This window comes from Nycticebus coucang, chromosome 20, assembly GCF_027406575.1.
Source record: "Nycticebus coucang isolate mNycCou1 chromosome 20, mNycCou1.pri, whole genome shotgun sequence".
NCBI classification, from domain to species: domain Eukaryota; kingdom Metazoa; phylum Chordata; class Mammalia; order Primates; family Lorisidae; genus Nycticebus; species Nycticebus coucang.
This window is the reverse complement of record NC_069799.1, coordinates 30,818,544-30,844,409: the sequence shown is the minus strand read 5'-3', so window position 1 is coordinate 30,844,409 and position 25,866 is coordinate 30,818,544. Positions and strand designations below refer to the sequence as shown.

At 41.0% G+C, this 25,866-nt stretch overlaps 1 protein-coding gene across 2 annotated transcripts; it reads left to right on the top strand.

The window, feature by feature from the left end:
* The first annotated feature begins 2,491 nt into the window (after positions 1-2,491).
* Positions 2,492-22,422, top strand: LOC128572728 (zinc finger protein 726-like). Of its 2 annotated transcripts, none has more exons than XM_053572794.1 (4): positions 2,492-2,680; positions 9,649-9,775; positions 10,544-10,639; positions 20,187-22,422. In XM_053572794.1, exons 1-4 carry the CDS (start codon positions 2,678-2,680, stop codon positions 22,004-22,006), a joined length of 2,046 nt encoding a protein of 681 aa, XP_053428769.1. In that variant the 5' UTR covers positions 2,492-2,677; the 3' UTR covers positions 22,007-22,422. The 2 variants fall into 2 exon arrangements, with proteins under 2 accessions (XP_053428769.1, XP_053428768.1); XM_053572793.1 differs by having other exon boundaries at positions 9,628-9,775.
* The last annotated feature ends 3,444 nt before the right edge of the window (positions 22,423-25,866 follow it).

The following is a 25,866-nucleotide window of genomic DNA, read 5'->3' as shown; positions in this document are numbered from 1 at the left end:
GTTATGTAACCAAAATACTGAGATTCCTTCTTGGAGTGTCACTAACATTAGTTCAGTGTATGATTTCTGGAAGACAGATAGGCATCCATCAAGCAGTGTATGAAGTGTGTGTCTACTGGTAGACACTTTTTGCACTGAGGCCCCTTCTTTCCTTTGAGACAATATTTCTCCCATCTTTGGGCTTGAGGAGAGATGATAGGGAGTAAAATGTTTCTTTATTTCTGACAACAAAATAGTATAGCTTTCACCAGTCATGTCTCTGAGGTTAGTAGAGTCAGAGCCCTTAGAGCTGCACTGCAATGTGGCAGCAACTGGCCACATGGTGTTCTGAATTTAGCTGTGCTCTACACTTAGCACATAGAATGAATTTTAAAGTTATATAACAAAAGTAATTCATTAATTTTTTCAATGGTCAATTATGAGAACAAAACTATTTTTGGATATATTGGGTTAAGTAAACAATAGCAGTCAATTTAAACTATTTCCTTATCTTTTCTTTTCTTTCTTTTTTTTTTTTTTTTTTTGAGACAGACCTCAAGCTGTCACCCTGGGTAGAGTGCCTTGGCATCATAGCTCATAGCAACTTCCAACTCCTGGGCTCAAGCGATTCTCCTGCCTCAGCCTCCCAAGTAGCTGGGACTACGGTGCCAGCCACAATGCCCACCTATTTTTTGATTGCAGCCCTCATTGTTGTTGGGCGCCAGGGCTGGATTTGAACCTGCCAGCTCAGGTGTGTGTGGCTGGTGCCCTAGCCACTTGAGCCACAAGAGCCGAGCCTAACCTATTTCTTTATCTTTTCTTTTATGTGGCTTCTAGAAAATTCGAAAAGACAAACATGTCTCTCATTTTATTCATACTGGACAGGGTCCTTTAGAGGACTGCCTCCCCTTTCAAAGCTCAGGCTGCCTCATCATCAGACTAGAATTCAGAAAAATTAAACAGAATCTCAAACTTTAAAATAATTTTGCTTTTCACAAGACGGTGCTGAAGGCGAAGAAGAAAGCTCCTGCCCCTCCCAAAGCCAAAGCCAAAGCCAAAGCCAAAGCAAAGGCATTGAAGGCCAAAAAGCAGTGCCAAAAGGCAACCACTGACACACAAAAAAGAATATTTGTACATCACCCACATTTTGGTGGCTGAAGACACTGTGGCTCCTCTGGAGGCAGCGCAAATATCCTAGGAAGAGCTCCCCCAGTAGAAACAAGGTTGACCACTGTGCCATCATCAAGTTCTCCCTCACCACTAAGTTCACTGTGAAGAAGAGAGAAGAAAACACCACACTTGTGTTCACTGTGGATGTCAAAGCGAACAAGCACCGGGTCAAACAGGCTGTGAAGAAGCTCTGTGACATTGCTGTGGTGAAGGTCAACACCCTGACCAGGCCTGATGAAGAGAAGAAGGCATATGTGCCACTGGCTCCTGATTATGATGCTTTGGATGTCGCCCACCAAATTGGGATCATCTATATCAGGTTCAGCTGGATAGTTCTAAATAAAGGATAGACTTAAAGTTCATGTGCAATTTATATAATTAACTATTTTAAATTAAAAATAAAATAGTAATTACATTTAAATTTAAATAGTAAAGTTTTAAGTTTAAATAGGAAAATATTTTAAATCGCACACAAATTTTATGTCCACCTTGTATATAACTTTCACCATAAAAAATACATATATAATTGTTAATACGTTGTTTCCATGAGTGGAAACCCTGTATTTACTGTGTGTATATATAAACACATATGTGTATGTATATAATTAAAATTGATAAATGGATATAATTTATATTAAGGATTAAATACAAATATCCCTCTGGCAGAGCTGTAACCCAGAGATAGCACAAAACTCTGCGTAAAAAGAGCTACAGAGTTCCTTAGCTAAAGCCCACGTTGTAGCTAAGCCCTTCACCTGGGAGGTGCATGGTGTACCCCTAAGTTGTGCCTGTGATTTAAGAGGTCATATGCCACCTCTTGCATGAAGCCTCATGCAATGCCCACCCCCCAACCGGAGACTAGAGGTAATTTCACCCTGTTCTGCACTGTCATGGCCTTTGCTTTTGTGACTCCCAACGTCTTTAATCTATTAGGTTACTGAGTGACTTATGTGCATGCTTTTAGCTAGACATCAATGTATATTGAAAACGCCTTCAAAGCAAACTCTAACTCCTATTGAAATAATAAGTGCCCAAGTCTAGCACAGAGTAAACACTAAGTAAGTAGTTTTTTATTCCTTTAGTCGAAATTTGTTGAACAGCTACTCTGTGGCAAGTATGGTGTCCCCGAATGTCAAGATGAATAAAGTCATTGTCCATGTCCTTAATTAAAAAAAAAAAAGTTGGGGGCTGTGGTGAAGAAATTGTTAGCGTTCTTGCCTCTTTCAGCCTCTTGTTGGACGGCATTCTTGTCACTCAAGGTTAGGGAGGTGGGGCCTGAGATCCTGTCCGATCAGGGATGCTCCAAAATGAACTGTTCAATCAGATGCATAGCCAGAAAGAAGACGACGTCTCGGGGAATCCAGAGCGGTATTGGTCTCTTTCCCTGGGCTCCGATCTGGGGTGCCCTCTTCAGCTTTTGCCTGTTCTGGGGAATCCAGGTGTCTCTAGAGCCGCCTCTGTTATCTTGTGACCTGCAGGTGCCGGGAGATTTGTAGGGACGACACCGGGACATCCCGGAAGCTGGGAAATGGTGAGTACCGGAGACTGGGTGTCCTGAGAGGGGGAGGGGCGTGGTTGGGGCCAGAAGTGACTGTGGCGGAACCAGCAATTTCACTTCAGTTTTACAGTCTTCAGAGTGAAGTTTGCCACTGGCACGCTTGGCCCTCAGACCCTGTGAGGAAAAGGTGGAGTGGGGCAGGCAGCGGGGACTCTGTTTCTCAGGCACCTTCCTGGAGTCGACACCTGGACCACGGCCCACAGTGTGCCTGCAGCGCAGGTTGTTCCTCCCACGTGGTGACAATGGAAGGGTCCTCAGGAAGAATCCCAACTGCATGTGTGGGGCTTGTTCCTCGGAGGGGCTGTAGTCCGTGGGGCCCCCAATTCCCCCATTCTGTTAAAAATAAACTTAGGGTCGGGCACGGTGGGTCAAGCTGTTGCCAAACCAAAAGTGGCTCGGTTGCCTGTAATCCTAGTTAAACAACAGAGACAGGAAGTTGATTTCGTGAAAAGGCTTCATTATCGAAAAGGCCAATTCTGGAGAGCAGCGGGAGTAATTTTAAAAATGTTTTGTGTATGTAACACATTTTAAGAATTTGTATAGGGGATAATTTCCAAAGTATGTTAAAAATCTACTTATGTGATTAACAGCATGTAGGCAAGTTAAAAATATGTACCAATCAAAAACCATCATCAAAAAATCATTAAACGTGCTATGAACGTGTTCTATAGTGCCTCTTTACTGCCTTGGGTTTTTTTTCAAGTTTTTTTTTTTTTTTTTATCTTCCCCATTTCTGGTTTGGCCTGTTTGACTGACTTACTGCTCCTATGCTTTCAAGTGCATTGTCAGTTCACAAATAGCTAAGAAAGGTTCTGGGGGTGTCTGTCTACCACATTCTCTCCTTTTATTACTTTATTTTATTTTATTTTTTGCACTTTTCTGCCGGGGCCAGGTTTGAACTTCCACCTCCTGTATATGGGGCCCTACTCCGTTCAGCCACAGGCGCAGCCCTCCCTATTTTTATTTATTTTCATGTCTATGGAATTGATTTCAAATGGACCCAATGCGAGGAGGAGGAGATAACCTGAGTGGAATGGTGGGAAATTAGAAAGAAAGACACAAAAGAAATATAGAAAACACACAGGAGGGTAGAGATAGGATGGGGTTTGAAGGTCTGTCTGCAGCCAGCACGGAACTGTGGAAGCAGCTTTTATAAAGTATCTTTAACAAGGTAAATATTAACGTCTGGGGTAAGGATTAATGTTAAAGAGGAAAAGCTGTAATAAGGAAAGTATGTAGGAGCTATGTGACTTCTGGCAGTTGAAAAGAATGTTAATCTTGAGGAGAAGTGGCTGGGTGGTGAGGTGAGGGGTCGTTCCCTAAAGGCTTCCCCTGGCTGTGATGGGCCCTGGCCACCTCACAGCCCCTTCCCCACAATAATTGTTATGATTAGTTAAACTCACATGGGTGCTGTGCCTTTAATTTTGTTTTTTGAAATTTGTGAAACAGCGGGTTTCACATACCATATGAGTGGTATGCAATGTATTTTGTAACATAGTAAAAAGCTTGCAATGTATAACATAAGATTAACTGTAAAGGTTTGGATTTAGGTAATGTTGGGTTATTATGAGAATACTTTAGATAGGAAGTGTTGGATATTCTGAAAAATGTTATTTATTGTATTTTTTTTGACTATGTCCTGTATACACTTTAACTTATTTTTATTTTTAGAGACAGAGCCTCAAGATGTTGCCCTGGGTAGAGTGCTGTGGCATCATAGCTCACAGCAACCTCCAACACTTGGGCTTAGGCCATTCTCTTAACTTAGTCTCTAAAGTAGCTGGGACTACAGGTGCCTGCCACAATGCCGGCTTTTTTGGGGTGGGGGTGGGGGGTTGTAGTTGTCATTGTTGTTTTGTAGGCCCGGGATTTGAACTTGTCGGCTCTGGTGTATGTGCCGGTGCCTTAGCTGCTTAAGCTACAGGCGCTGAGCGTTGTTTTTTTTTTTTTTTTAATTAATTTATTTTTGCAGTTTTTGGCCGGGGTGGGTTTGAACCTGCCACTTTCTGTATATGGCCGGTGCCTCTCTCCTTTGAGCCACAGGCGCTGCCCCCAGCCCTTTTTTTTTGTTTTTGAGACAAAGTCACACTATGTCACCCTTGGTAGAGTGCCATGGCGTCACAGTCACAACAACCTCAAACACTTGTTCTTAAGCAATTCTTTTGCCTCAGCATCTGGAAGAGCCGGGACTACAGGCGACCGCAACAACCCCCAGCTATTTTTTGTTGCAGTTGACATTGTTACTGGTTTCGTAAGCCACCACCCTTGGTTTATGTGGCTGGCGCCATAACCACTGTGTTATGGGCGCCCGGCTCATTTCAACTTATTTTTAATGAGTTGGTAACTGTCAGATAAATTGAAGCAATATATATTTTGATGCTACGGCACTCTACCAAGGGCGACAGAGTGAGACCTCTGTCTCTAAAAATAAAAAATAAAAAAAAGGTCTTAAATTACTCAGCCTCTGGGCTTGACCTCTGCTTTTGCATAAAGATTTGGTCCTAAGATTTTGTTTCTTTTACATGCCAGTGGCTCAACCAATACTTGAACAAACTCTGTCCCTCTCATGGGTCCTGGATAGCTCCTGTCTTCTGATTATTTTCACTCCATAAACCCTCTTTCATGCTGTCTCTGTGGTGGCCATCAGTGTCTCCTGAAATTATGTCCATGAGTTCAAGGAAGTGGCCCTAGACCTGTGTCATGTAAGAGCAGATGGAAATTAGAAATACTGGACGAGGGCGGTGCCTGTGGCTCAAGGAATAGGGCACTGGCCCCATATACCAGAGGTGGTGGGTTCAAACCTGGCCCCAGCCAAAAAAAAAAGAAAAGAAATACGGGACGAATACCCCAATTTGAATGTAAAGATTTTGCTGTCTTCCTTTTTCTTAAAGATTTTAATTTAGAAAATTTTGTATGTGTTTTTTTTTCTGCCTCTTTGAAATATAAGCACATACTTTTAGCAGATAAATAATCTTCTTACCTCCTTTTCAAATTCAGGTCTGTCTTTCTCCAGGGCCCAGGACTCATTGCTTTGAAATATAAATAGTCCAGGAGATAGCAACCCTTGTCAGAGTTCCTGTTGTGGTGCAGGACGTCCCCTTAGTGTTCGTCTGGCTCCTTGTTTGAAACTATCTTCCATCATGTAGACAAGTGAAGATTTTTCTGTCCTTTGAATATAGTCCAGTACAAACACAAAAGGCCTTTCCAAGTATAAGGTGAATTTAGGGTGAACTATATATAACCAATGGTGCTGTCAAGTCTTCTAAGTGAGGACTGTAATATGGTGACTTCATTGATCTTTACAATCTCTGAGATGAACATCACACTTTGTTTTAATTGTGTAATGTGGCAGTTGTTTTTCTGTCTACCATTTTGAAGGCTATTTTGGAGTTGGGAATAATTCTCTTTGTAATTATAAAGTATTTTTACATACCATCCAGAGTTACCACATATGATATAAACACAGAAGAGTCCCATGGAGTGTTACTCTAGGGGGCACTTTTCATCTCAGCCTACTTGTCACAGCTCACAATTGTACAGCAAAGTGCATGGTGTCCCAAACAATGAAGCCACAATGGTCCGTCTGCCTATTTTCATTATCTATTTTTGAGCAAGTATAGTACACAATGCTATAAAAAGTGCACCTACAGTCACAATACATAGGGAAAATGCAAAATTATAGCTCTATGTTACATCTTTATTTACAAAATAGTTGTTTAAAAATGTCACAAAACAGGCTGGGAGTGGTGGCTCACACCTGTAATCTTAGCACTTGGGGAAGCAGAGGTGGGTGGATTGCTTGAGCTCATGAGTTTGAGACCACCCTGAACAAAAAATGAGATCCCATCTCTAGTAAAAATAGAAAAACTGAGGCAAGAGGATCACTTGAGCCCCAGTTGCAGGTTGCTGTGAGCTATGATGCCACAACACTCTATCCAGGGCAACAGCTTGAGTCTCTGTCTCAAAAATTTCACAAAACATTTACAAAGTATTCAGTATGGCTTGGCCACCTCTTTGTAAAATTGATATTATTAGATTTCCAACTGATCCAGAGAGTATGAGGCTACAAACTCAAACCACTTCATACACCCACTTCAAACCAGCATAATCTGAGGCAAACCCAAGGTTTACAAAATCATTTCTGAAACCAAACTCAACATACAGGAGTTGTTGGAAGAAAATGCAGTTTATTCAAAAGCAACATGGGGAGATGGCTGAATAATGTTGGGGGGAGTTCTGCAATCTTGGTCCTTTGGTTAATTGCTAAACACCCATTCCTGAAATTCTTAAACAAGTACATACATAGACATTGTAAAAAAAAGTGACTATTTGCTTCAAGATAGAGTAATTGCTGCTCTTGCAGGATCTCATACTTAGAAGGGCCCAGGATACGGAATACCTTGTGTGGGTAATAAAGCCTGGGAGGCAATACTTACCTGAGTGGTTCTCAGCCCAGGCTTCCAGGTAGGATTCCATGGCCAGTTTGAAGAAATGCCATCATCTGTGATTTCACCTTCCCACAGATTCTATTAGTCTGGATTGTGTCATCCACATAGTTTTAATTATTACCCCCATGTGATGCTAAGGTTAGGCCAGTGTCAAACATGAGAGTTTTAAAATGTGTTGAACCTTATGTCCCAAGGGAGGTCACAGGGCCTGCCCTGATTGTGCTTCACGGGGACAGGACAGCACCACCAACATTCCATTGCCATAGCCAAAATTGCTAGCAGGGAGGGCACCTGAGGGCAAAAAATAGGAAAGTCACACTTTGGTCTTTATGTGGAAGCTCCTTGTTCCCGATTGTCTCCTGTAATAAAGAACAGGAAAGGGTAGAGATGTGTATATACTTCTTTTGCTTCAAGGTTTCTCAGCCTGTGGATGTGGTGGGAGCAGGTGAAGGGGTTGTGCTGATTCCTTTTAAGCCATATTATCAAGATGCAGGTGGAATATACATCCGGGTAATCTCACCTGAGAAGGAAATCAAGGGCAGGCAGGGAAAGAGGAAGAACCGGTTGCTTCTCAGCTAAATGTGTCCTAACACAGGGCTGTGACTGCCTTTTCTCCTGCAATGTCCTATGTTTCGAAGTTAGAAATCTTCTCTACTTGTGATGTTCCTGCCTAATGAGCTTGTTTCAAACACTCTTTTGGGGCGGCGCCTGTGGTTCAAGGAGTAGGGCGCCAGTCCCATATGCCGGAGGTGGCGGGTTCAAACCCAGCCCCGGCCAAAAATCACAAAAAACAACAACAACACTTTTTGCCCAGTGAAGAGGCTCTGAGAAATCCTTCTCCCCTCCGTATACAGCAGTGTCTTCTCTCCATCCAAATTCCCATATGCCCTGGATAATTTTCATCACAAATTTATGTTTATAAAAAATTATGTTCTGTAATTCTGCAAATGTTCCCTTGTGCCTATTTTAAATGGAAATAAGTATTACCCTGTATGGATGATGTTAGGTCATTGGATATTAGCAAAGCACGGGACTAAGTACTGTTCAGTTTCAGTGCAGAAGTCCCCTCAGTGCTGTGTAAAATAAGGTGACTCACATGCAATTTACAAAAGATGGCATGAACGGCCTAAAGAAACTCAAGGTTCTCAAAATCAGAATTATTAGAAAAGCCTTGCTTTCTCGGATGCTAAAGAAGAGTTTTTAAAGATAGCATTAGAGATTAGAAGATAGGGCAGATATCTGTACTTTCAGCATGTTTTTTTTGTGTGTGTGACAGAGTCTCAAGTGTCACCCTGGATAGAGTGCCTTGGTGTCACAGCTCATACCAACCTCCAACTCTTGGGGTTAAGTGATTCTCTTGCTTCAGTCTCCCGAGTAGCTGGGCTGCAGGCGCCTGCAACAATGCCTGGCTAATTTTTGGTTGTAGTTGTCATTGTTTAGCAGACCTGGGCTGGATTTGAACCAACCCGCTCCGGTGTGTGTGGCTGGCAGTCTCACCGGTGAGCTACAGGAGCTCAGCATGTACTTTCAACTTTGAAAAAAATTCTTTTAGTGGTTTTTTATCAGAATATGATTAAGTACTTTGGGGAGAGTATCAACTCATATGCACCTTGTGAAATTCTCTTTTTATACCTTGTTTGGAAAATAAAAGCTCTAATGGTTGTTTACTGGGTCAACATTCAACTGGGATAAATCCAGTCTCACTTGTGATAAAGTATTATCATGGGACAGAAATATTGGCATCCCTGTCGAGCTTGTTGGAAATTCAGAAATAAAGCCTCAACTAATATCTTCTGAATAAAAAACTGCATTTGAGGCTTGGCGCCCATAGCACAGTGGTTACTCACCAGCCACACGCACCAAGGCTGGATGGTCCGTGCCCAGCTCAAGCCACCCAAACAACAGTGACAACTGCAAGAAGAAAATAGCCAGGCATTGTGGTGGGTGCCTGGAGTCACAGGTACTTGGGAAGCCGAGGCAAGAGAATTGCTGAAGCCTGAGAGGTGGAGGTTACTGTGAGCTGTGACGCCATTGCTCTCTACTGAGGGCGACATAGTGAGACTATGTCTCAAAAAACCCAGAAAAAACTGCATTTGACAAGATCTCCAGTTCCTGCTTGCACACGTTAAAATCTCAGAGCCTCCATTTACCTCACCATGATATTTTCACTTAAGAAATACGCACAGCTTATAGTGAATGATGTGAGTAGGCGCAAGAATCCACATGCCTGTATTGGTGGCCTTATTTTTGCATTGTAAAGCCAAAAAGCACAGCATCTACACCAGGGTTGTGGATATTATCCCATCGTCTTTTCTCAGTGTTAGACAGCACATGAGGGACTATCTCTCTGCTGTACTAATCACATAATACCATTCAGTCATGTAAGTCCAAAGAAGTTCTCACCCACACATTGATGTAAAAATGAAATTAAGTTTTCCCATGGCATCATGATAAATATTGTTTTTTTTTCAGATTTCTAGCTTTTTTTTTCAGGAACTGTTGACATTCAGAGATGTGTCTATAGAATTCTCTATGGATGAGTGGGCCTGCCTGGACCCTGCTCAGCACAATTTGTATCGGGACGTCATGTTAGAGACATACAGACACCTGGTCTTCCTTGGTGAGGATAACTTACATACACATTTCTTAACTGTACGCTAAGCATTTCAGATTGTTCTCTGTAGGTGGGTTTTGTGGAGATTATTCTTTGACCGCATTAGTTTCAGATTGTTGAGTATAAGGAAAACATAAGTTCTTGGTATAGAAAAGAGCATATTTCAGATGTTATCTTGGCATTAATCTTAGCCTTTCTTGAGCTGATAAATATCCTTCCCTACATTGATGGTAATTTCAAAAATGTAGAGGCTTAGAATTGTTGCCCATACCTTTTAGTCTAGTTTCCGGCACCAAATTTTATTTCCATAGTATGGGGTAGTGGAGCATTTAAAATGCTTTTAAAGGGCGGCGCCTGTGGCTCAGTCGGTAGGGCGCTGGCCCCATATACCGAGGGTGGCGGGTTCGGACCGGCCCTGGCCAAACTGCAACCAAAAAATAGCTGGGCATTGTGGCGGGTGCCTGTAGTCCCAGCTATTCGGGAGGCTGAGGCAAGAGAATCGCTTAAGCCCAGGAGTTGGAGGTTGCTGTGAGCTGTGTGAGGCCATGACACTCTACCGAGGGCCATGAAGTGAGACTGTCTCTACAAAAAAAATAAATAAATAAATAAATAAAATGCTTTTAAAATATTGTAAAGTTTTTGTCAGAAACCTCTATTTTTAGATTATTCTTTTAGGATCTCTAAAATGTTGTGTTCTCTACTATAGAAAGGTTCTAGATTATTAACTGGTGAAGCCCAGTAGCGTCATGTTGTCTTTTTTTTCTAATGAAACAGGGCTTGCTGTCTCTAAGCCGGACCTCATCACCTGTCTGGAGCAAAGGAAAGAACCATGGAAGGTGAAGACTCGCCAGACAGTGGTCAAGCACCCAGGTAGGTTGGAGTGATTGAAGCAGATAACCCTGGTCAGAGGTCCAACGTTGAAGGAGTAAACCACACAATGCAATGTGATTAGGGAAGCTCAGCTTTATTGGAAATTATTTCTGGGAAGCCTGGGTTTCTTTCTCTTGTTACATAAAGACACCTCGTTTTTGTTTTCATTTTTTATGTTTATTTTCTCATTGAGACAAAGGCTCACTGTGTTGCCATCAGACCAGTGTGCCATGGCATCAGCCTAGCACAGAGCAATCTTAACCATCTTGGTTCAAGTGATTTTTCAGTCTCAGCCTCTCAAGTAGCTGGGAGTACGGTTTTCTCCAGAAGACCTGGCTACTATTTTTACTGTTTTTATTAGAATGAGAGTCTTGCTTTTGGTCAGGCTTGTGTCAAACTCAGAAACTCAAGCAATCCTCTCACCTTGGCCTCTCAGGTGTTGGGTTTACATGTGTGAGCTACCATGTCTCGCCCTATTCTTCTTTTTAATTTTTTAAAATTTGTTTGGAACAGAGTCTCATTTTGTCACCCTGGGTAGAGTTCCGTGGTGTCATAGCTCGCAACAACATCAAACTTTTGGGCTCAAAGAATCCTCTTCCTTCAGCCTCCCAAAGTAGCTGGGACTACAGGTTCCTGCTACAATGATCGGGTAGTTTTTCTTTTTAAGAGATGTAATCTTGCTGTTGCTTGGACTGGACTCCTACTGGTTAAGCTCAAGCAATCCACCTGCCTTGCCCTTCCAGACTGCTAGGATTATAGCTGCCTGGCCTTTTCTTTTTAATTTTTAGAAGGAGTTTAGTTTTTGATGATGTTCTTTCTAGTTTATAGTGAAAAGAAAGAACTTTCTATGGCTTATCCAGGACTGCAAAATCTGCCTGCTGTTTGGTTGATTTTCAGAACATAAAAATATTTGCTCTTTTGGAGGATCTCTGAGCCATTTTAAAAAAATTTTCTTTAGGCTCGGTGCCTATAGCTGAAGCGGCTAAGGAGCCAGTCACATACACCAGAGCTGGCGCATTCGAATCCAGCCCGGGCCTGCCAAACAACAATGGCAACTACAACCAAAAAATAGCTGGGTGTTTTGGTGGGCGCCTATAGTCCCAGCTACTTGGGAGGCTATGGCAAAAGAATCGCTTAAACCCAGGAGTTGGAGGTTGCTATGAGCTGTGATGCCATGACACTCTACCAGGACGACAGCTCAAGGCTCTGTCTCAAAAAAATTTTTTTTTTCTTTTTCTTTAAGCAGGCATGATGGCTCACTTCTATAGTCCTAGCACTCTTGGAGGATGAGGTGGGATGATCATCTGAGTTCAGGAGTATAAGACAAGCCTGAACAAGAGTGAGATCCTTTCACTACTAAAAATAAAAAACAATAACTAGGCAGTGTGGTGGTTGCCTATAGTCCCAGCTACTTGTGGGGCTGAGGCAGAAGGATGACTTCAACCTAGGAGTTTGAGGTTGCTGTGAGTTAGGCTGATGCTATGGCATTTTAACCTGGGCAAGAGAATGAAAGTGTGCCTCTGAACAATTTCTTTTTTCTTTAGCACAGTGGTTCTCAACCTTCCCAGTCTGGAAATTTATTTTCATTGTTAAAAAGGGGTCTGGACCCACAGGTTGAGAACCACTGCCTTAGCATACTATTTAAAATATGAGAGTGAGCAGTTAATACTAGTATTTGGGTCAGGCATCTCAGGACACTTCAAATGGATGGCATATGTCTTCTGCTTTATAGTTTTAGATTCAATGAAGGTTTCTAATAAGATTGTGCGAGAAGTATAGTCAGTAATTTTATTAGAGAATTTAAGATTCTCCCCAAAAAGGCTCGGCGCCTGTGGCTCAAGCGGCTAAGGCGCCAGCCACATACACCTGAGCTGGCAGGTTTGAATCCAGCCCAGGCCCGCCAAACAACAATGACAACTGCAACCAAAAAATAGCTAGGCGCTGTGGCCGGCACCTGTAGTCCCAGCTACTTGGGAGGTGGAGGCAGGAGAATCGCTTGAGCCCAGGAGTTGGAAGTTGCTATGAGCTTTTATGCCACAGCACTCTACCCAAGGCAAACGCTTGAGGCTCTGTCTAAAAAAAAGAATCTCCCCCAAATATAAAGAAAAAGCTCATGTAATTGAACTTCAACATTTTCTTTACATGAAGTGTGATAAATAGTTTAATTTGTTTATGCTCTAATTTCTCAACTTTATTTTATTTTATTTTATTTATTTGAGACAGAGTCTCAAGCTGTTGCCCTTGGTAGGGTGCGGTGGCATCATAATTCACAGCAACTTCCATCTCTTGGGCTTAAGGAATTTTTTTGCCTTAGCCTCCCAAGTAGCTGGGACTACAGGTGCCCGCCACATCACCGGGCTATTTTTTGTTTGTAGTTGTCATTGTTGTTTGGCAGGCCTAGGCTGGATTTGAACCTGCCACCTTCGGTATTTGTGGCTGGTGCCTTAGCTGCTTGAGCTACAGGTGCCAAGCCCCAATTTTGCAACTTTAATATAGTTAAAGGTATCTACTCTATACATTTCTTACATATACTATGTCATTGGGGAGTTGCAGTATTCCAGAGTATGTATTAAATTCTCTCTTGTTACAAAATCACTCTTACAAATTTTTCTGAGACAGTTTCTCACTGTTATCACCCTGGGGTTGAGTTCAGAGGCATTGTAGATCCAGCAGCATCAAACTCTTGGGTACAAGTGATCCTCTCTTTTCAGCCTCCTCGGTAGGTGGGACTAGAGGCATCTGACACAGTGTCTGGGTAGTTTTTCTATTTTTAGTAGAGAAGAGGTCTTGATCTTTCTCAGGCTGGTCTCGAATGCCTGAGCTCAGGTGATCCACCTGCCTTGGCCTCCTAAAGTGATTAAGAGTAACAGGTATGGGCCACCATACCTGTCATAAATAACCCTTATTTTATAACTATTTCTTGCTTAGGTTATGCTTATCAGGACTGTATTATGCACACACACACAGAGAAACACGAGACCTTTGTAAGTTGACCACTCAAGGGATTGTAAAAATCTTGTCAACACACATAGGTGGTTAGCGTAAGGAACTTGGCCTAGTTGATACGTACTTGTGGTGCATGCCCAGTCTGTGTACATTAGGTGAACTTGGGGAGGTGGTCAATGTATATACTATATACAGACAGTATATAGCGTCTGTATATATACATATACACACAAATAGATATATAAACATATATACACACAGACAAAAATTGTCAAGGTCTTCAGGCCTGTCTCCTTTGTCATGAGTAAGTATCTCCCTTCAGGTCTCTGGATACGTGGGACCAGCCCCAGATCAACATCTCCCAGATTATGTTGGAGATGCCCACATAATCACTTCAGCATTCTCAGTGGGGCTTGGTGCCTGTTGCGCAGTGGTTATAGCACTGGCCACACACACTAAGGCTGGCGGGTTCGAACCCAGCCCAGGCCAGCTAAACAACAACTGCAACAAAAAAAATAACCAGGCATTGTGGCAGCTGCCTGTAGTTCCAGCTACTTGGGAGATGGAGGCAAGAGAATCATTGAAGCCCAAGAGTTGGAGGTTACTGTGAGCTGTGACACCTTAGTACTCTATCTAGCACAACATAGTGAGACTCTGTCCCCACCCCTAAAAAAACAAACAAAATTCTCAGTGGGATTGAGTGTTCATTCTGAGTATTCATTCTGAATATGATGTATGATATTTCATTGTGATTTTGCTTTGCATTTCTTAAGTAGTTACTAATTTTGAGCACCCTTTCTAATGCTTGTTGGCTATTTATATATCTTCTTTGAGAAATGTCAGCTCAATCCTTTGTCACTTTTTCTTTCTTTTTTTTTTTCAGAGGTAGAGTCTCACTTTGTCACCCTTGGTAAAGTGCGTGGCATTACAGCTCACAGCAACCGCCAGCTCTTGGGCTTAGGCGATTCTCATACCTCAGCCTCCCGAGTAGCTGGGACTACAGGCATCTGCCACAACGCCTGGCTACTTTTTGTTGTTGTTGTTATTGCACTTTAGCTGGGGCCAGGTTTGAACCCGCCACCCTCGGTATATGGGGCTGGCGCCTTACTCACTGAGACACAGACGCCACCCTTTTTTTTTTTTTTTACTGAGGCAGAGTCTCACTGTTACCCTTGGTAGAGTGCTGTGTCATTGTAGTTCAAAGCAACCTCAAACTCCTGGGATAAAGTGAATTCAGCCTCCAAAGTACCTGAGAGTACAGGCGCCTGCCACAATGTCCAGCTATTTTTTAGGAGGAGGTCTCTTGCTCACAAACTCTCCTGGCCTCAAGTAATCTTCCAGCGTCATCCTTCAAGAGTGCTAGGATTACAGCCCTGAGACACCATGCCCAGCCTTATTTTGCTACTTTTGACTAGAGAGTTCTGTCATGTTTGTTAGGTCTAAGTAATATACCATGTTCAAGTTCTCTGTTATCTAATTAATCTTTTTTCTAATCTTTCAATTGATTATTAAAAATGGTGTCTTATGTAAGGGTATATGCACACCTCCTGGGTGAGGGACACAACTATAAGTGGGACTTTGCCTAGCAAATGCAAACATGTAACCTAATTTTTTAATTTTTTTTTTTTTTGAGACAGAATCTCAAGTTATTGACCTGGGTAGAGTGCCATGATGTCTTAGCTCACAGCAACCTCTAACTCTTGGGCTCAAGTGATTCTTTTGCCTTAGTTATTCTGTTTTGTTTTTGTTTTTGAGACAGAGTCCCAAGCTGTCACCCTGGGTAGAGTGCTGTGGCATCACAGCTCACAGCAACCTCCAATTCCTGGGCTCAAGCCATTCTCCTGCCTCTGCCTCCCCATTAGCTGGGACTACAGGCACCTGCCACAACGCCTGGCTATTTTTTTGTTGCAGCCGTTATTGTTTTTTGGCAGACCCGGGCTAGATTTGTACCTGCCAAGTCAGGTGTATTTGGCTGGCACCTTACCTGCTTGAGCTATAGGCGCCAAGCCCAGTTATTCTATTTTTAGTAGAGATGGGGTTCTTGCTGAGCTCAGGCTGGTCTGGAATACATGAGCTCAAGCTATGCACTGTCCCAGAGTAGTATGATTATAGGCATGTGATCTAATTGTTTGTAAACTCATATTGATCTGAAATTTTAAAAAAGAGAAAACAAAAACAAAAACAAAAAAAACTAGGGTCTAAAATTAAAAATGACAACACTGCTGTTTCTTCCTTGCTTTTGCCGTGATTTATTTCTTATGTTTGGAATCAATGATGTTATATGTAATATACCAAAATGTGGTTTGTGAGTATATGTAATAGATAATGAGGATTCTTTGTAAAGGGGCCTGTTCTATTACTACATTTTTCTCTTGGCTGTTTAGGCCACAAGTGTATATTGTCCGATATAATTATAGCTACTTCACCTACTTTGAGTTACTATTTGCTTGGCATACAGATTTTTTGTGTTTTTACTTTTACCCTATTTGAGTCCATAAAGCTATAAGGAGTTTTCTCTAGACCTAATATTATAGAAACTCATTTAATGTAAGTCTATTCAGCCATATCATCTTTTTAGATTATTGAGTTACTTACATTAAATATAAATGAGTTAAAGTTCCTTTTACTTTATTCTAGATATTTTCTCTTCATTTCTTCTCTTGTGCCTTCATTTCTGTTTTATTGATTTTTGTAATTAGTCTGATTGCTTTCTTAGTTTACTTCACACGAATTCTATAGATATTTTCTTTCTGAACACCTTGAAGAATGGAAATTATAAAAAGTTCTTAAAGATATAACAATATTAATATTATTCAGACTCACATCAAGCTAACTTCAATTGAATGCAAAAATTATAACTCTTTATATTCCTTATTTTGTTATTCTATGGTTTTTGTTTAGTTTAGTTTTGTTTTTTGTCAGAGTCTCACTCTGTGTCCCTGAATAGAGTGCTATGGCATTGTCATAGCTCACAGCAACCTCAAACTCTTGGATTCAAGAGATCATCTTACTTCACTGTCTCCAATAGCTGGAAGTACAGGTGCCTGCCACAATGCCTGGCTAGTTTTTTTGTTTTGTTTTGTTTTTTGAGACAGAGTCTCACTTTTCTCACCTTCATTAGAGTGTCTGGTATTGCAGCTCACAGCAACCTACAACTCTTGGGCTGAAGTGATTCTCTTGCCTCAGACTCCCTAGTAGGTGGGACTATAGGTACTTGCCACAGCGCCTGGCTATTTTAGAGATGAGGTCTCTCTCTGGCTGAGGCTGGTGTGGAACCTGTGAGCTCAGGAAATTACCTGCCTTGACATCCCAAATGCTAGGATTATAGGTGTGAGACACCTCAACCAGCCTTTCTTTCAAATTACTGATGTCACCAATTTCATTTTGTTACATTGAACACCTGTACCATTAACAGAATTTTCACGTTAAGATTCTGTTTTTGTCTTTGAATATTAAAGCATGATTAAAAGCGCCTTCTGGGCTTGGCGCCCAGCTCAGTGGCTAGGTCATCAGCCACTTACACTGGAGCTGGCCGGTTTGAATCTAGCCCCGACCTGCCAAACAACAATGACAACTACAACCAAAACATAGCCTGGTGTTGTGGCAGGTGCCTTTAGTACCAGCTACTTGGGAAGCTGAGGCAGGAGAATCGCTTAAGCCAAAGAGTCTGAGGTCGCTGTGAGCTGTTATGCCATGGCACTCTACCCTCAGGGTGACAGCTTAAGACTCTGTCAAAAAAAAAAAAATAGGATGGCATCTGTGGCTCAGTGGGTAGGGTGCTGGGTTCAAACCGGTCCTGGTCAAACTGCAATGAACAAATAGCCAGGCGTTGTGGCGGGTGCCTGTAGTCCCAGCTACTCGGGAGGCTGAGGCAAAGAGAATCACCTAACCCCAGGAATTGGAGGTTGCTGTGAATGGTGCAACACCACGGCACTCTACCGAGGGGAATAATGTGAGACTCTGTCTCTACAAAAAACAAATAATATTAAAAAAATAAAAATAAAAGTACTTTCTGCCCTGTCATTATAATAATACAACATTTTACTTAAATGTACTTAGTTTTTTTTTGAGATTTACTTATTTTTACCTAATTTAGCATTTATCTCAAGCATAATATCATTTCCAATGAAAGGGGCTTCCTTGGACATTTCTTCTTTGGCAGTTTTCAGCATTCATTTATCTTGGTAAATGTTTATTTTTTTCTTTATTTTTAAGAGATCTTTTGCTGGATACAGTGTATGTGTTTTGAAATTTTTGTTCTTTCAGCACTTTGACTATATCATCTAACTGTTTTTTGATATGAAAGGTGTGTGTTGAAAATTCCTCTAGTAATCTCAGAAGAGCATGCTTGGAGATGACACATCTGTTTCCTTTCCTGGCTTTCAGGATACTCTTGTGTGGCTTTCAAATCTTTGATCTTCATGTGTCTTTTTTGGGTCTCTTTGTGTTTCTCCTAGCTGAAGTCTGGTGAGCTTGATATTCTGAATTTTTTTTTTTTCTTACCTTTGAAAATTTCTCAGTCTTTTCCACTGTGTTCTTTAACTTAGGAATTTCTCTTTTTTTAAAGCTCATCTTTTTTGTTGATATCTCTATTTTTATGACTTCGCATAGTTGTTTGTATCATTTCCATTTCACCCATTTACAATCATGATGATAAAACTCTTAGGTAATTTAGACATCTCTTTTTTTTTTTTTTTTTTCAGTTTTTGTCTGGGGCTGAGTTTGAACCTGCCACCTCCGGCATATGGGGCCAGCGCTCTACTCCTTTGAGCCACAGGTGCCGCCCAGACATTTCTGTTTTTTATGGTTGGTTCTACATTATTTATTTTGTTTCTTTGGGTTATATCTCCCTATTATTTTTTACATGTTCTAATCTTTCATTGACTTGATGATACAAAAGTCACCTTTCTTTCTTTCTTTTGAGACAGTGTCTCATTTTGTTACCCTTAGTAGAGTGCTGTGGTGTCAGAGCTCACAGCAACCTCAAACTCTTGGGCTAACGGGTTTCTCTCACCTCAGCCTCCAAGGTAGCTGGGACTACAGGTGCCCACCACAATGCCTGACTATTTTTTTGTTGTAGTTGTCATTATTGTTAAGCTGGACCAGGCTGGGTTCTAACCCACCGGCCTCGGTGTCTGTGGCTGGCACCGTAACCACTGTGCTATGGGCACCGAGCCACATAAGGCACCTTTTACAAAATCCATAATGTGGCTTTACCGTACAAGACTCTGACACAAATCATACTAAAGACTTCAGTATACATTCTGAAATTGTTTTGCCTGTGAAATTGTGTGGCTATTTTCTAGCTGAAGCATTTCCCCCCCATTTTCTCTTAAGAGCTTGTAATCATTTGCTAGACCTGAATCTGTCTGTTGTCTCTCTGGTGCTATAACAATGTTTTACCTCTGGTTTTGGCTCCCCTAGTCAGTTTTATAAAAACTGCACCATTCTCAGGCTGTGCCTGTGGCTCAAAGGAGTAGGATTCTGGCCACATATGCCAGAGGTGGCAGGTACAAACCCAGCCCAAGCCAAAAACTGCAAAAAAAGAAAAAGAAACAAGAAACTGCACCATTCTGTTCAGCACTTTCCCTCATGGAAGACACAACCTATCTTTAGAAAAGCCCTGAAAAGGGTGTGCCTGTGGCTCAGTGAGTAGGGCACCGGCCCCATATACCAAGGGTTGCGGGTTCAAACCCAGCCCCGGCTGAACTGCAACCAAAAAATAGCCGGGCGTTGTGGTGGGCGCCTGTAGTCCCAGCTGCTCAGGAGGCTGAGGCAGGAGAATCGCTGAAGCCCAAGAGATAAGGTTGCTGTGAGTCCTGTGACATCATGGCACTCTGCTAAAGGCGATAAGGTGAGACTCTGTCTCTATAAAAAAAAAAAAAAAAGAAAGAAAGAAAAGCCCTGAAAAGCCCGTAGAGTTAATGCAGGTCTCTATTTTTCTTTTGAGGAAAAAATTTACTTTCATACGGACAATGCTATGTCTGTGGTCTATAAATAGAATGAACTTTTCTTCCCATGTTTTGCACCTTTTGTCATTATCATTTTTTTCTTATTTGATTTTATATAGTTATATATTTTTGTGACAGAGTGTCTTTCACCATGGATAGAGTGCTGTGGTATTATAGTTCACAGCAACCTCAACCTCCTAGGCTCAAGAGATACTCTCGTTTCAGCTTCCTGTGTTGCTGGAGCGACTGGTGTCTGCCACTTGCCCCACTACTTTTTTCTATTTGTGGTATAAGCAGGGTTTCACTCTGCCTCACACTGCTCTCAGATGCCTGTGTTGAGGCAATCCACCCTCTCACTCTCCCACAGTGCTAGGTTTACAGACATTAACCACTATACCTGGCCTGTACATGCCTCTTCACATTGTGCTCACCTGGTGGGCTAAAAATTCTCACTTCATTTTTATAATCCCTAAAATGCAATATATATTTCTTACTTACATGTATTTTAAAAATTATTAGGGCATTTGTGCTGTCCTATGCCATGTTGCTACTTTGCTGGGCATAATTTTACAGGTAAAATTTGTGATGTGTATTTATTCAATTGTGATGAAATTCAATGGCATAATTTTGTATTTTTAAATTTCTTTCAGTTATATCTAATCATTCTACCCAGAGCAATTCACAAGTGCTGGGCGTGAATATTTTATTACCAGAGATAATCCTGAGAAGATATGAAAATGATAGCCCTGAGAATTTCAACTCAATAAAAGACTGGGATAGGGTGGGTGAGTATAAGCAGCAGAAAGTATGTTACAATGGACTAAACGAAAGTTTAACAGCTATGCATGGTAAAACCTACGAATGCAGTAAACGTTTCCAAGTTGTCAGAAAATTATCAAATGTAAATAGACATAAGATGACACATACTGGGGAAATAGCATCGGAATGTAATAAATATGGGAAAGCCTTACAACTATGCTCAAACATTGGTAAACATAAGATAATCCATTTTGTGGAAAAGCAGTACAAATGTAAAGAATGTTGCAAAGTCTTTAAATCTTGCTCAAGCTTGTCTAAGCACAAGGGACTTCATACTGGAGAGAAAATCTCCCATTGTGAGAATGATGACAAGTGTCTTAGCCACAGCTCAAGATGTTCGAACCACAAGACAATTTATAATGTACAGAAACCCTACAAATGTAAAGAATGTGATAAATCCCTTAACTGTTACTCATCCCTTTCTGTACATAAAACAATTCTTTCTTGGGAAAAACCCTACGAATGTGAAGAATGTGGAAAAGCCTTTAACCAGTACTCATCCCTTTCTGTACATAAAAGAATTCATTCAGGAGAGAAACCCTACAAATGTGAAGAATGTGGAAAAGCCTTTATTGATTCCTCACACCTTTCTAGACATAAGAGAATTCATTCTGGAGAGAAACCGTACAAATGTGAAGAATGTGGTAAAGCCTTTTACCAGTACTCATACCTTTCTAGACATAAAAGAATTCATTCTGGAGAGAAACCCTACAAATGTGAAGAATGTGGAAAAGCCTTTAATGATTCCTCAACTTTTTCTGTGCATAAAAGAATTCACTCTGGAGAGAAACCCTACAAATGTGAAGAATGTGGCAAAGCCTTTAACCGGTACTCAAACTTTTCTGTACATAAAAGAATTCACTCTGGGGAGAAACCCTACAAATGCGAAGAATGTGGAAAAGCCTTTAACGATTCCTCAACTCTTTCTGTACATAAAAGAATTCATTCTGGAGAGAAACCCTACAAATGTAAAGAATGTGGCAAAGCCTTTAACCGGTACTCAAACTTTTCTGTACATAAAAGAATTCACTCTGGGGAGAAGCCCTACAAATGTGAAGAATGTGGAAAAGCTTTTAATCAGTACTCAAACCTTTCTGTACATAAAAGAATTCATTCTGGAGAGAAACCCTACAAATGTGAAGAATGTGGAAAAGCCTTTAACTATTCCTCACACCTTTCTGTACATCAAAGAACTCATTCTGGAGAGAAACCCTACAAATGTAAAGAATGTGGAAAAGCTTTTAAAAATTCCTCAACCCTTTCTGTACATCAAAGAATTCATTCTGGAGAGAAACCTTACAAATGTGAAGAATGTGGAAAAGCCTTTAAGCAGTACTCACACATTTCTAGACATAAGAGAATTCATTCTGGAGAGAAACCCTACAAATGTGAAGAATGTGGCAAAGCCTTTAACCGGTATGCACACCTTTCTGTACATAAAAGAATTCATTCTAGACAGAAACCCTACAAATGTGAAGAATGTGGAAAAGCCTTTAATGATTCCTCAACCCTTTCTGTACATAAAAGAATTCATTTTGGGGAGAAATCTTATGAAAGTGAACAATGTGGCAAATGCTTTAACCAGTACTCACACCTTTCTTACATAAAAAAAAAAATTAATTCTGGAGAGAAACATTACAAATATGAATAGTGTAGCAAACCCTTAACTCAGAATCTAACTCAGAAACATTACAAATATGAATAGTGTAGCAAACCCTTTAACTCAGAGTCTAACCAGCCTGTACATTAAAAGAGAATGAGATAACATGGAAACCCTAGAAATATGATGAATGTTACTTGGTCTTCATAACTTAATGAAGCTTATAGAAATTTACTCTGGAGAGAAATTCTACAACTGTGAACGGTGTGGCGATGCACTTAAGCAGAGCTCAAACTTTACTACACATAAGAAAATTCATATAGGAGAGAAATCTTATAAATGAGAATAACATGACAAATGTTTTTTTTTTTTATTGTTGGGGATTCATTGAGGGTACAATAAGCCAGTTACACTGATTGCAATTGTTAGGTAAAGTCCCTCTTGCAATCATGTCTTGCCCCCATAAAGTGTGACACACACTAAGGCCCCACCCTCCTCCCTCCATCCCTCTTTCTGCTTCCCCCCCCATAAACTTAATTGTCATTAATTGTCCTCATATCAAGATTGTGTACATAGGATTCATGCTTCTCCATTTTTGTGATGCTTTACTAAGAATGATGTCTTCCACTTCCATCCAGGTCAATACGAAGGATGTAAAGTCTCCATTTTTTTTAATAGCTGAATAGTATTCCATGGTATACATATACCACAGCTTGTTAATCCATTCCTGGGTTGGTGGGCATTTAGGCTGTTTCCACATTTTGGCAATGGTAAATTGAGCTGCAATAAACAGTCTAGTACAAGTGTCCTTATGATAAAAGGATTTTTTTCCTTCTGGGTAGATGCCCAGTAATGGGATTGCAGGATCGAATGGGAGGTCTAGGTTGAGTGCTTTGAGGTTTCTCCATACTTCCTTCCAGAAAGGTTGTACTAGTTTGCAGTCCCACCAGCAGTGTAAAAGTGTTCCCTTCTCTCCACATCCACGCCAGCATCTGCAGTTTTGAGATTTTGTGATGTGGGCCATTCTCACTGGGGTTAGATGATATCTCAGGGTTGTTTTGATTGGCATTTCTCTAATATATAGAGATGATGAACATTTTTTCATGTGTTTGTTAGCCATTCGTCTGTCATCTTTAGAGAAAGTTCTATTCATGTCTCTTGCCCATTGATATAAGGGATTGTTGGCTTTTTTCATGTGGATTAATTTGAGTTCTCTATAGATCCTGGTTATCAAGCTTTTGTCTGATTGAAAATATGCAAATATCCTTTCCCATTGTGTAGGTTGTCTCTTTGCTTTGGTTATTGTGCCCTTAGCTGTACAGAAGCTTTTCAGTTTAATGAAGTCCCATTTGTTTATTTTTGTTGTTGTTGCAATTGCCCTGGCAGTCTTCTTCATGAAGTCTTCCCCCAGGCCAATGTCTTCCAGTGTTTTTCCTATGCTTTCTTTGAGGATTTTTATTGTTTCATGCCTTAAATTTAAGTCCTTTATCCATCTTGAATCAATTTTTGTGAGTGGGGAAAGGTGTGGGTCCAGTTTCAGTCTTTTACATGTAGACATCCAGTTCTCCCAACACCATTTATTGAATAGGGAGTCTTTACCCCAAGGTAAGTTCTTGTTTGGTTTATCAAAGATTAGGTGGTTGTAAGATGTTAGTTTCATTTCTTGGTGTTCAATTAGATTCCAAGTGTCTATGTCTCTGTTTTTGTGCCAGTACCATGCTGTCTTGACCACTATGGCTTTGTAGTACAGACTAATATCTGGTATGCTGACGCCCCCAGCTTTATTTTTGTTACTAAGAACTGCCTTAGCTATACGGGGTTTTTTCCGGTTCCATACAAAACGCAGAATCATTTTTTCCAAATCTTGAAAGTACGATGTAGGTACCTTGATAGGAATGGCATTGAATAGGTAGATAGCTTTGGGAAGTATAGACATTTTAACAATGTTAATTCTTGCCATCCATGAGCATGGTATGTTCTTCCATTTGTTAATATCCTCTGCTATTTCCTTTCTGAGGAACATGACAAATGTTTTAACTGATTCTTGGCCCTTAGTAAACATAAGAGAAATCATGTCAGAGAAAAATCACAATATGAAGGTGCATGGAAGCTTTATGGCAGAAATCACAGTTTTGTGTACACAGTAGAATTTGTGTTGAACAGAAAAGCTGTAAATGTGAAGAAGATGAGAAGTGTTTAACCTCTACTCAAACATTTCTCTATGAAATTTATGACAGAGAAAACCACTACAACTGTGGAGACAGTGTCGAATCCTATAACTAGGATTCACACATTTCAGTACAGAACAGAATTCATAGAGATACTCCACATATGTGAAGAATATGACAAGGTCTTTAAATATTTCTCATACTTTTGTAATCATAATTCATATGGAAGAAATTCTCTCCAAATGTCAATTATGTCTTAAAGTTGTGTTTATCCTGTTTGGTAGGGCTAGAGAGAGACAGGGGCAGATGATTCTAAGGCATCCCTTGTCCATAATGGGAAGGAACAAAATTACCAGACTGGGCTGCCAAGAAAGGAAAGCATTTCAAGAAGGCTTTCAATAACTGAACTGATGTTTGCTTTACAAAAATGACTCACAGGTAGAGAGGCCCCAGGGTGGAGATATGGCCAAGGCCACTAAAAGGGGTCTTTGTAGCATGCATACAAGTAAGGTGACAGTAGCCTCAAGGGACCCATTTTCATAAACACAATAAAAACTTCACCACTTTTTTTTGAGACAGAGTCTCACTTATTAACCCTCAGTAGAGTGCTGTGGTGTCACAGCTCACAGCAACCTCCAAATCCTTGGGCCCAGGTGATTCTGTTGCCCCAGCCTCCTTAGCAGCTGGGAGTACAATCACTTTTATCACAATTTACAAATACTATGACAACTTCTAGAAATTGATTTACAGGGATAGAAATGGGAGGACTCTTCATTCGGGAATTTTTCCCCCTTTCCAGGAAAAATAGTAAATATATTACCCCCACCACCACTTAACATAGATTTGGAAAATTATCATGAAGGGGAAAAATCTCACTAACCCAGCATTTCTCCACTTGATAAGGTAGATGTCTCCCTTCTCTGGAGTGTACTGTGCTTTAATAAACTTTGACCTTTTGCTCACTTGTACCTACTTGTTCTGCTCATTTGTTCCACTGTCTTGGTACCAGTAAATATGCTGTGTCACCTGGAACCAAAAACCAGGGATCACACACTTGACATCTGTTCCCCATATGTGACATTTTAGTGCCAAAATCTGGGAGGAAAGTGTACATTTTCAGCAATATAAGGTAATGGAACATTAGACATCCTGAATTCACGCTGCCTGATGCACATTACTTATTACACTTACAGCTCTCACTCTCTTTGCTTTCCTGGTAATGTAGCTCCTTACCTACCCCTGCTCCATTTCTTTCTTTTTTCATCTCCACAATGCACATCATCCCCCAGTTGGGCCTGATATTCAAAAGCATACAAAGGGGCCTCTGGCTCCACAAGCAGAACATTAAACCAAATTTTTAAGGTCTTGATAAGGAGAATTGGGATAAAAGACAGCAAGAGAAAGCTAGGCCAGCATCAGTCCCCAAGAGCTGAAGGAAGCTTTGGAAATGATTGGTACCACTAGAGAAGAAGGTTGTCAGGAACAGAGTTACTCTAGGGTCAGGCAAGAAGCCACCAGGCCAGAGCCCTTCCCGCACCATGACTATAGGTTCCTGGAGTCAGGAATGGCTCAGGAAGCAGCCTGTGTTGGGACCATCCCCTCAGTACTAGAGAGATGCCCTGGAAGTGACATTTCTCTCTTCTGGAGATGGGGGATCAAACTTCCCTTCCAGATCCTGTGAAATCCTAAGCCAGCTCTGACTCTCTAGAACTCTTTCTTGAGCTTCAGAATAAGGTCCACTTT

Bases quoted from the DNA above. Each gene is read 5' to 3' on its own strand.
- LOC128572728 (XM_053572793.1), top strand. The intron at 9,776-10,543 runs GTGAGGATAACT...CTAATGAAACAG, and splicing joins CAGACACCTGGTCTTCCTTG to GGCTTGCTGTCTCTAAGCCG. The intron at 10,640-20,186 runs GTAGGTTGGAGT...AATTTCTTTCAG, and splicing joins GACAGTGGTCAAGCACCCAG to TTATATCTAATCATTCTACC.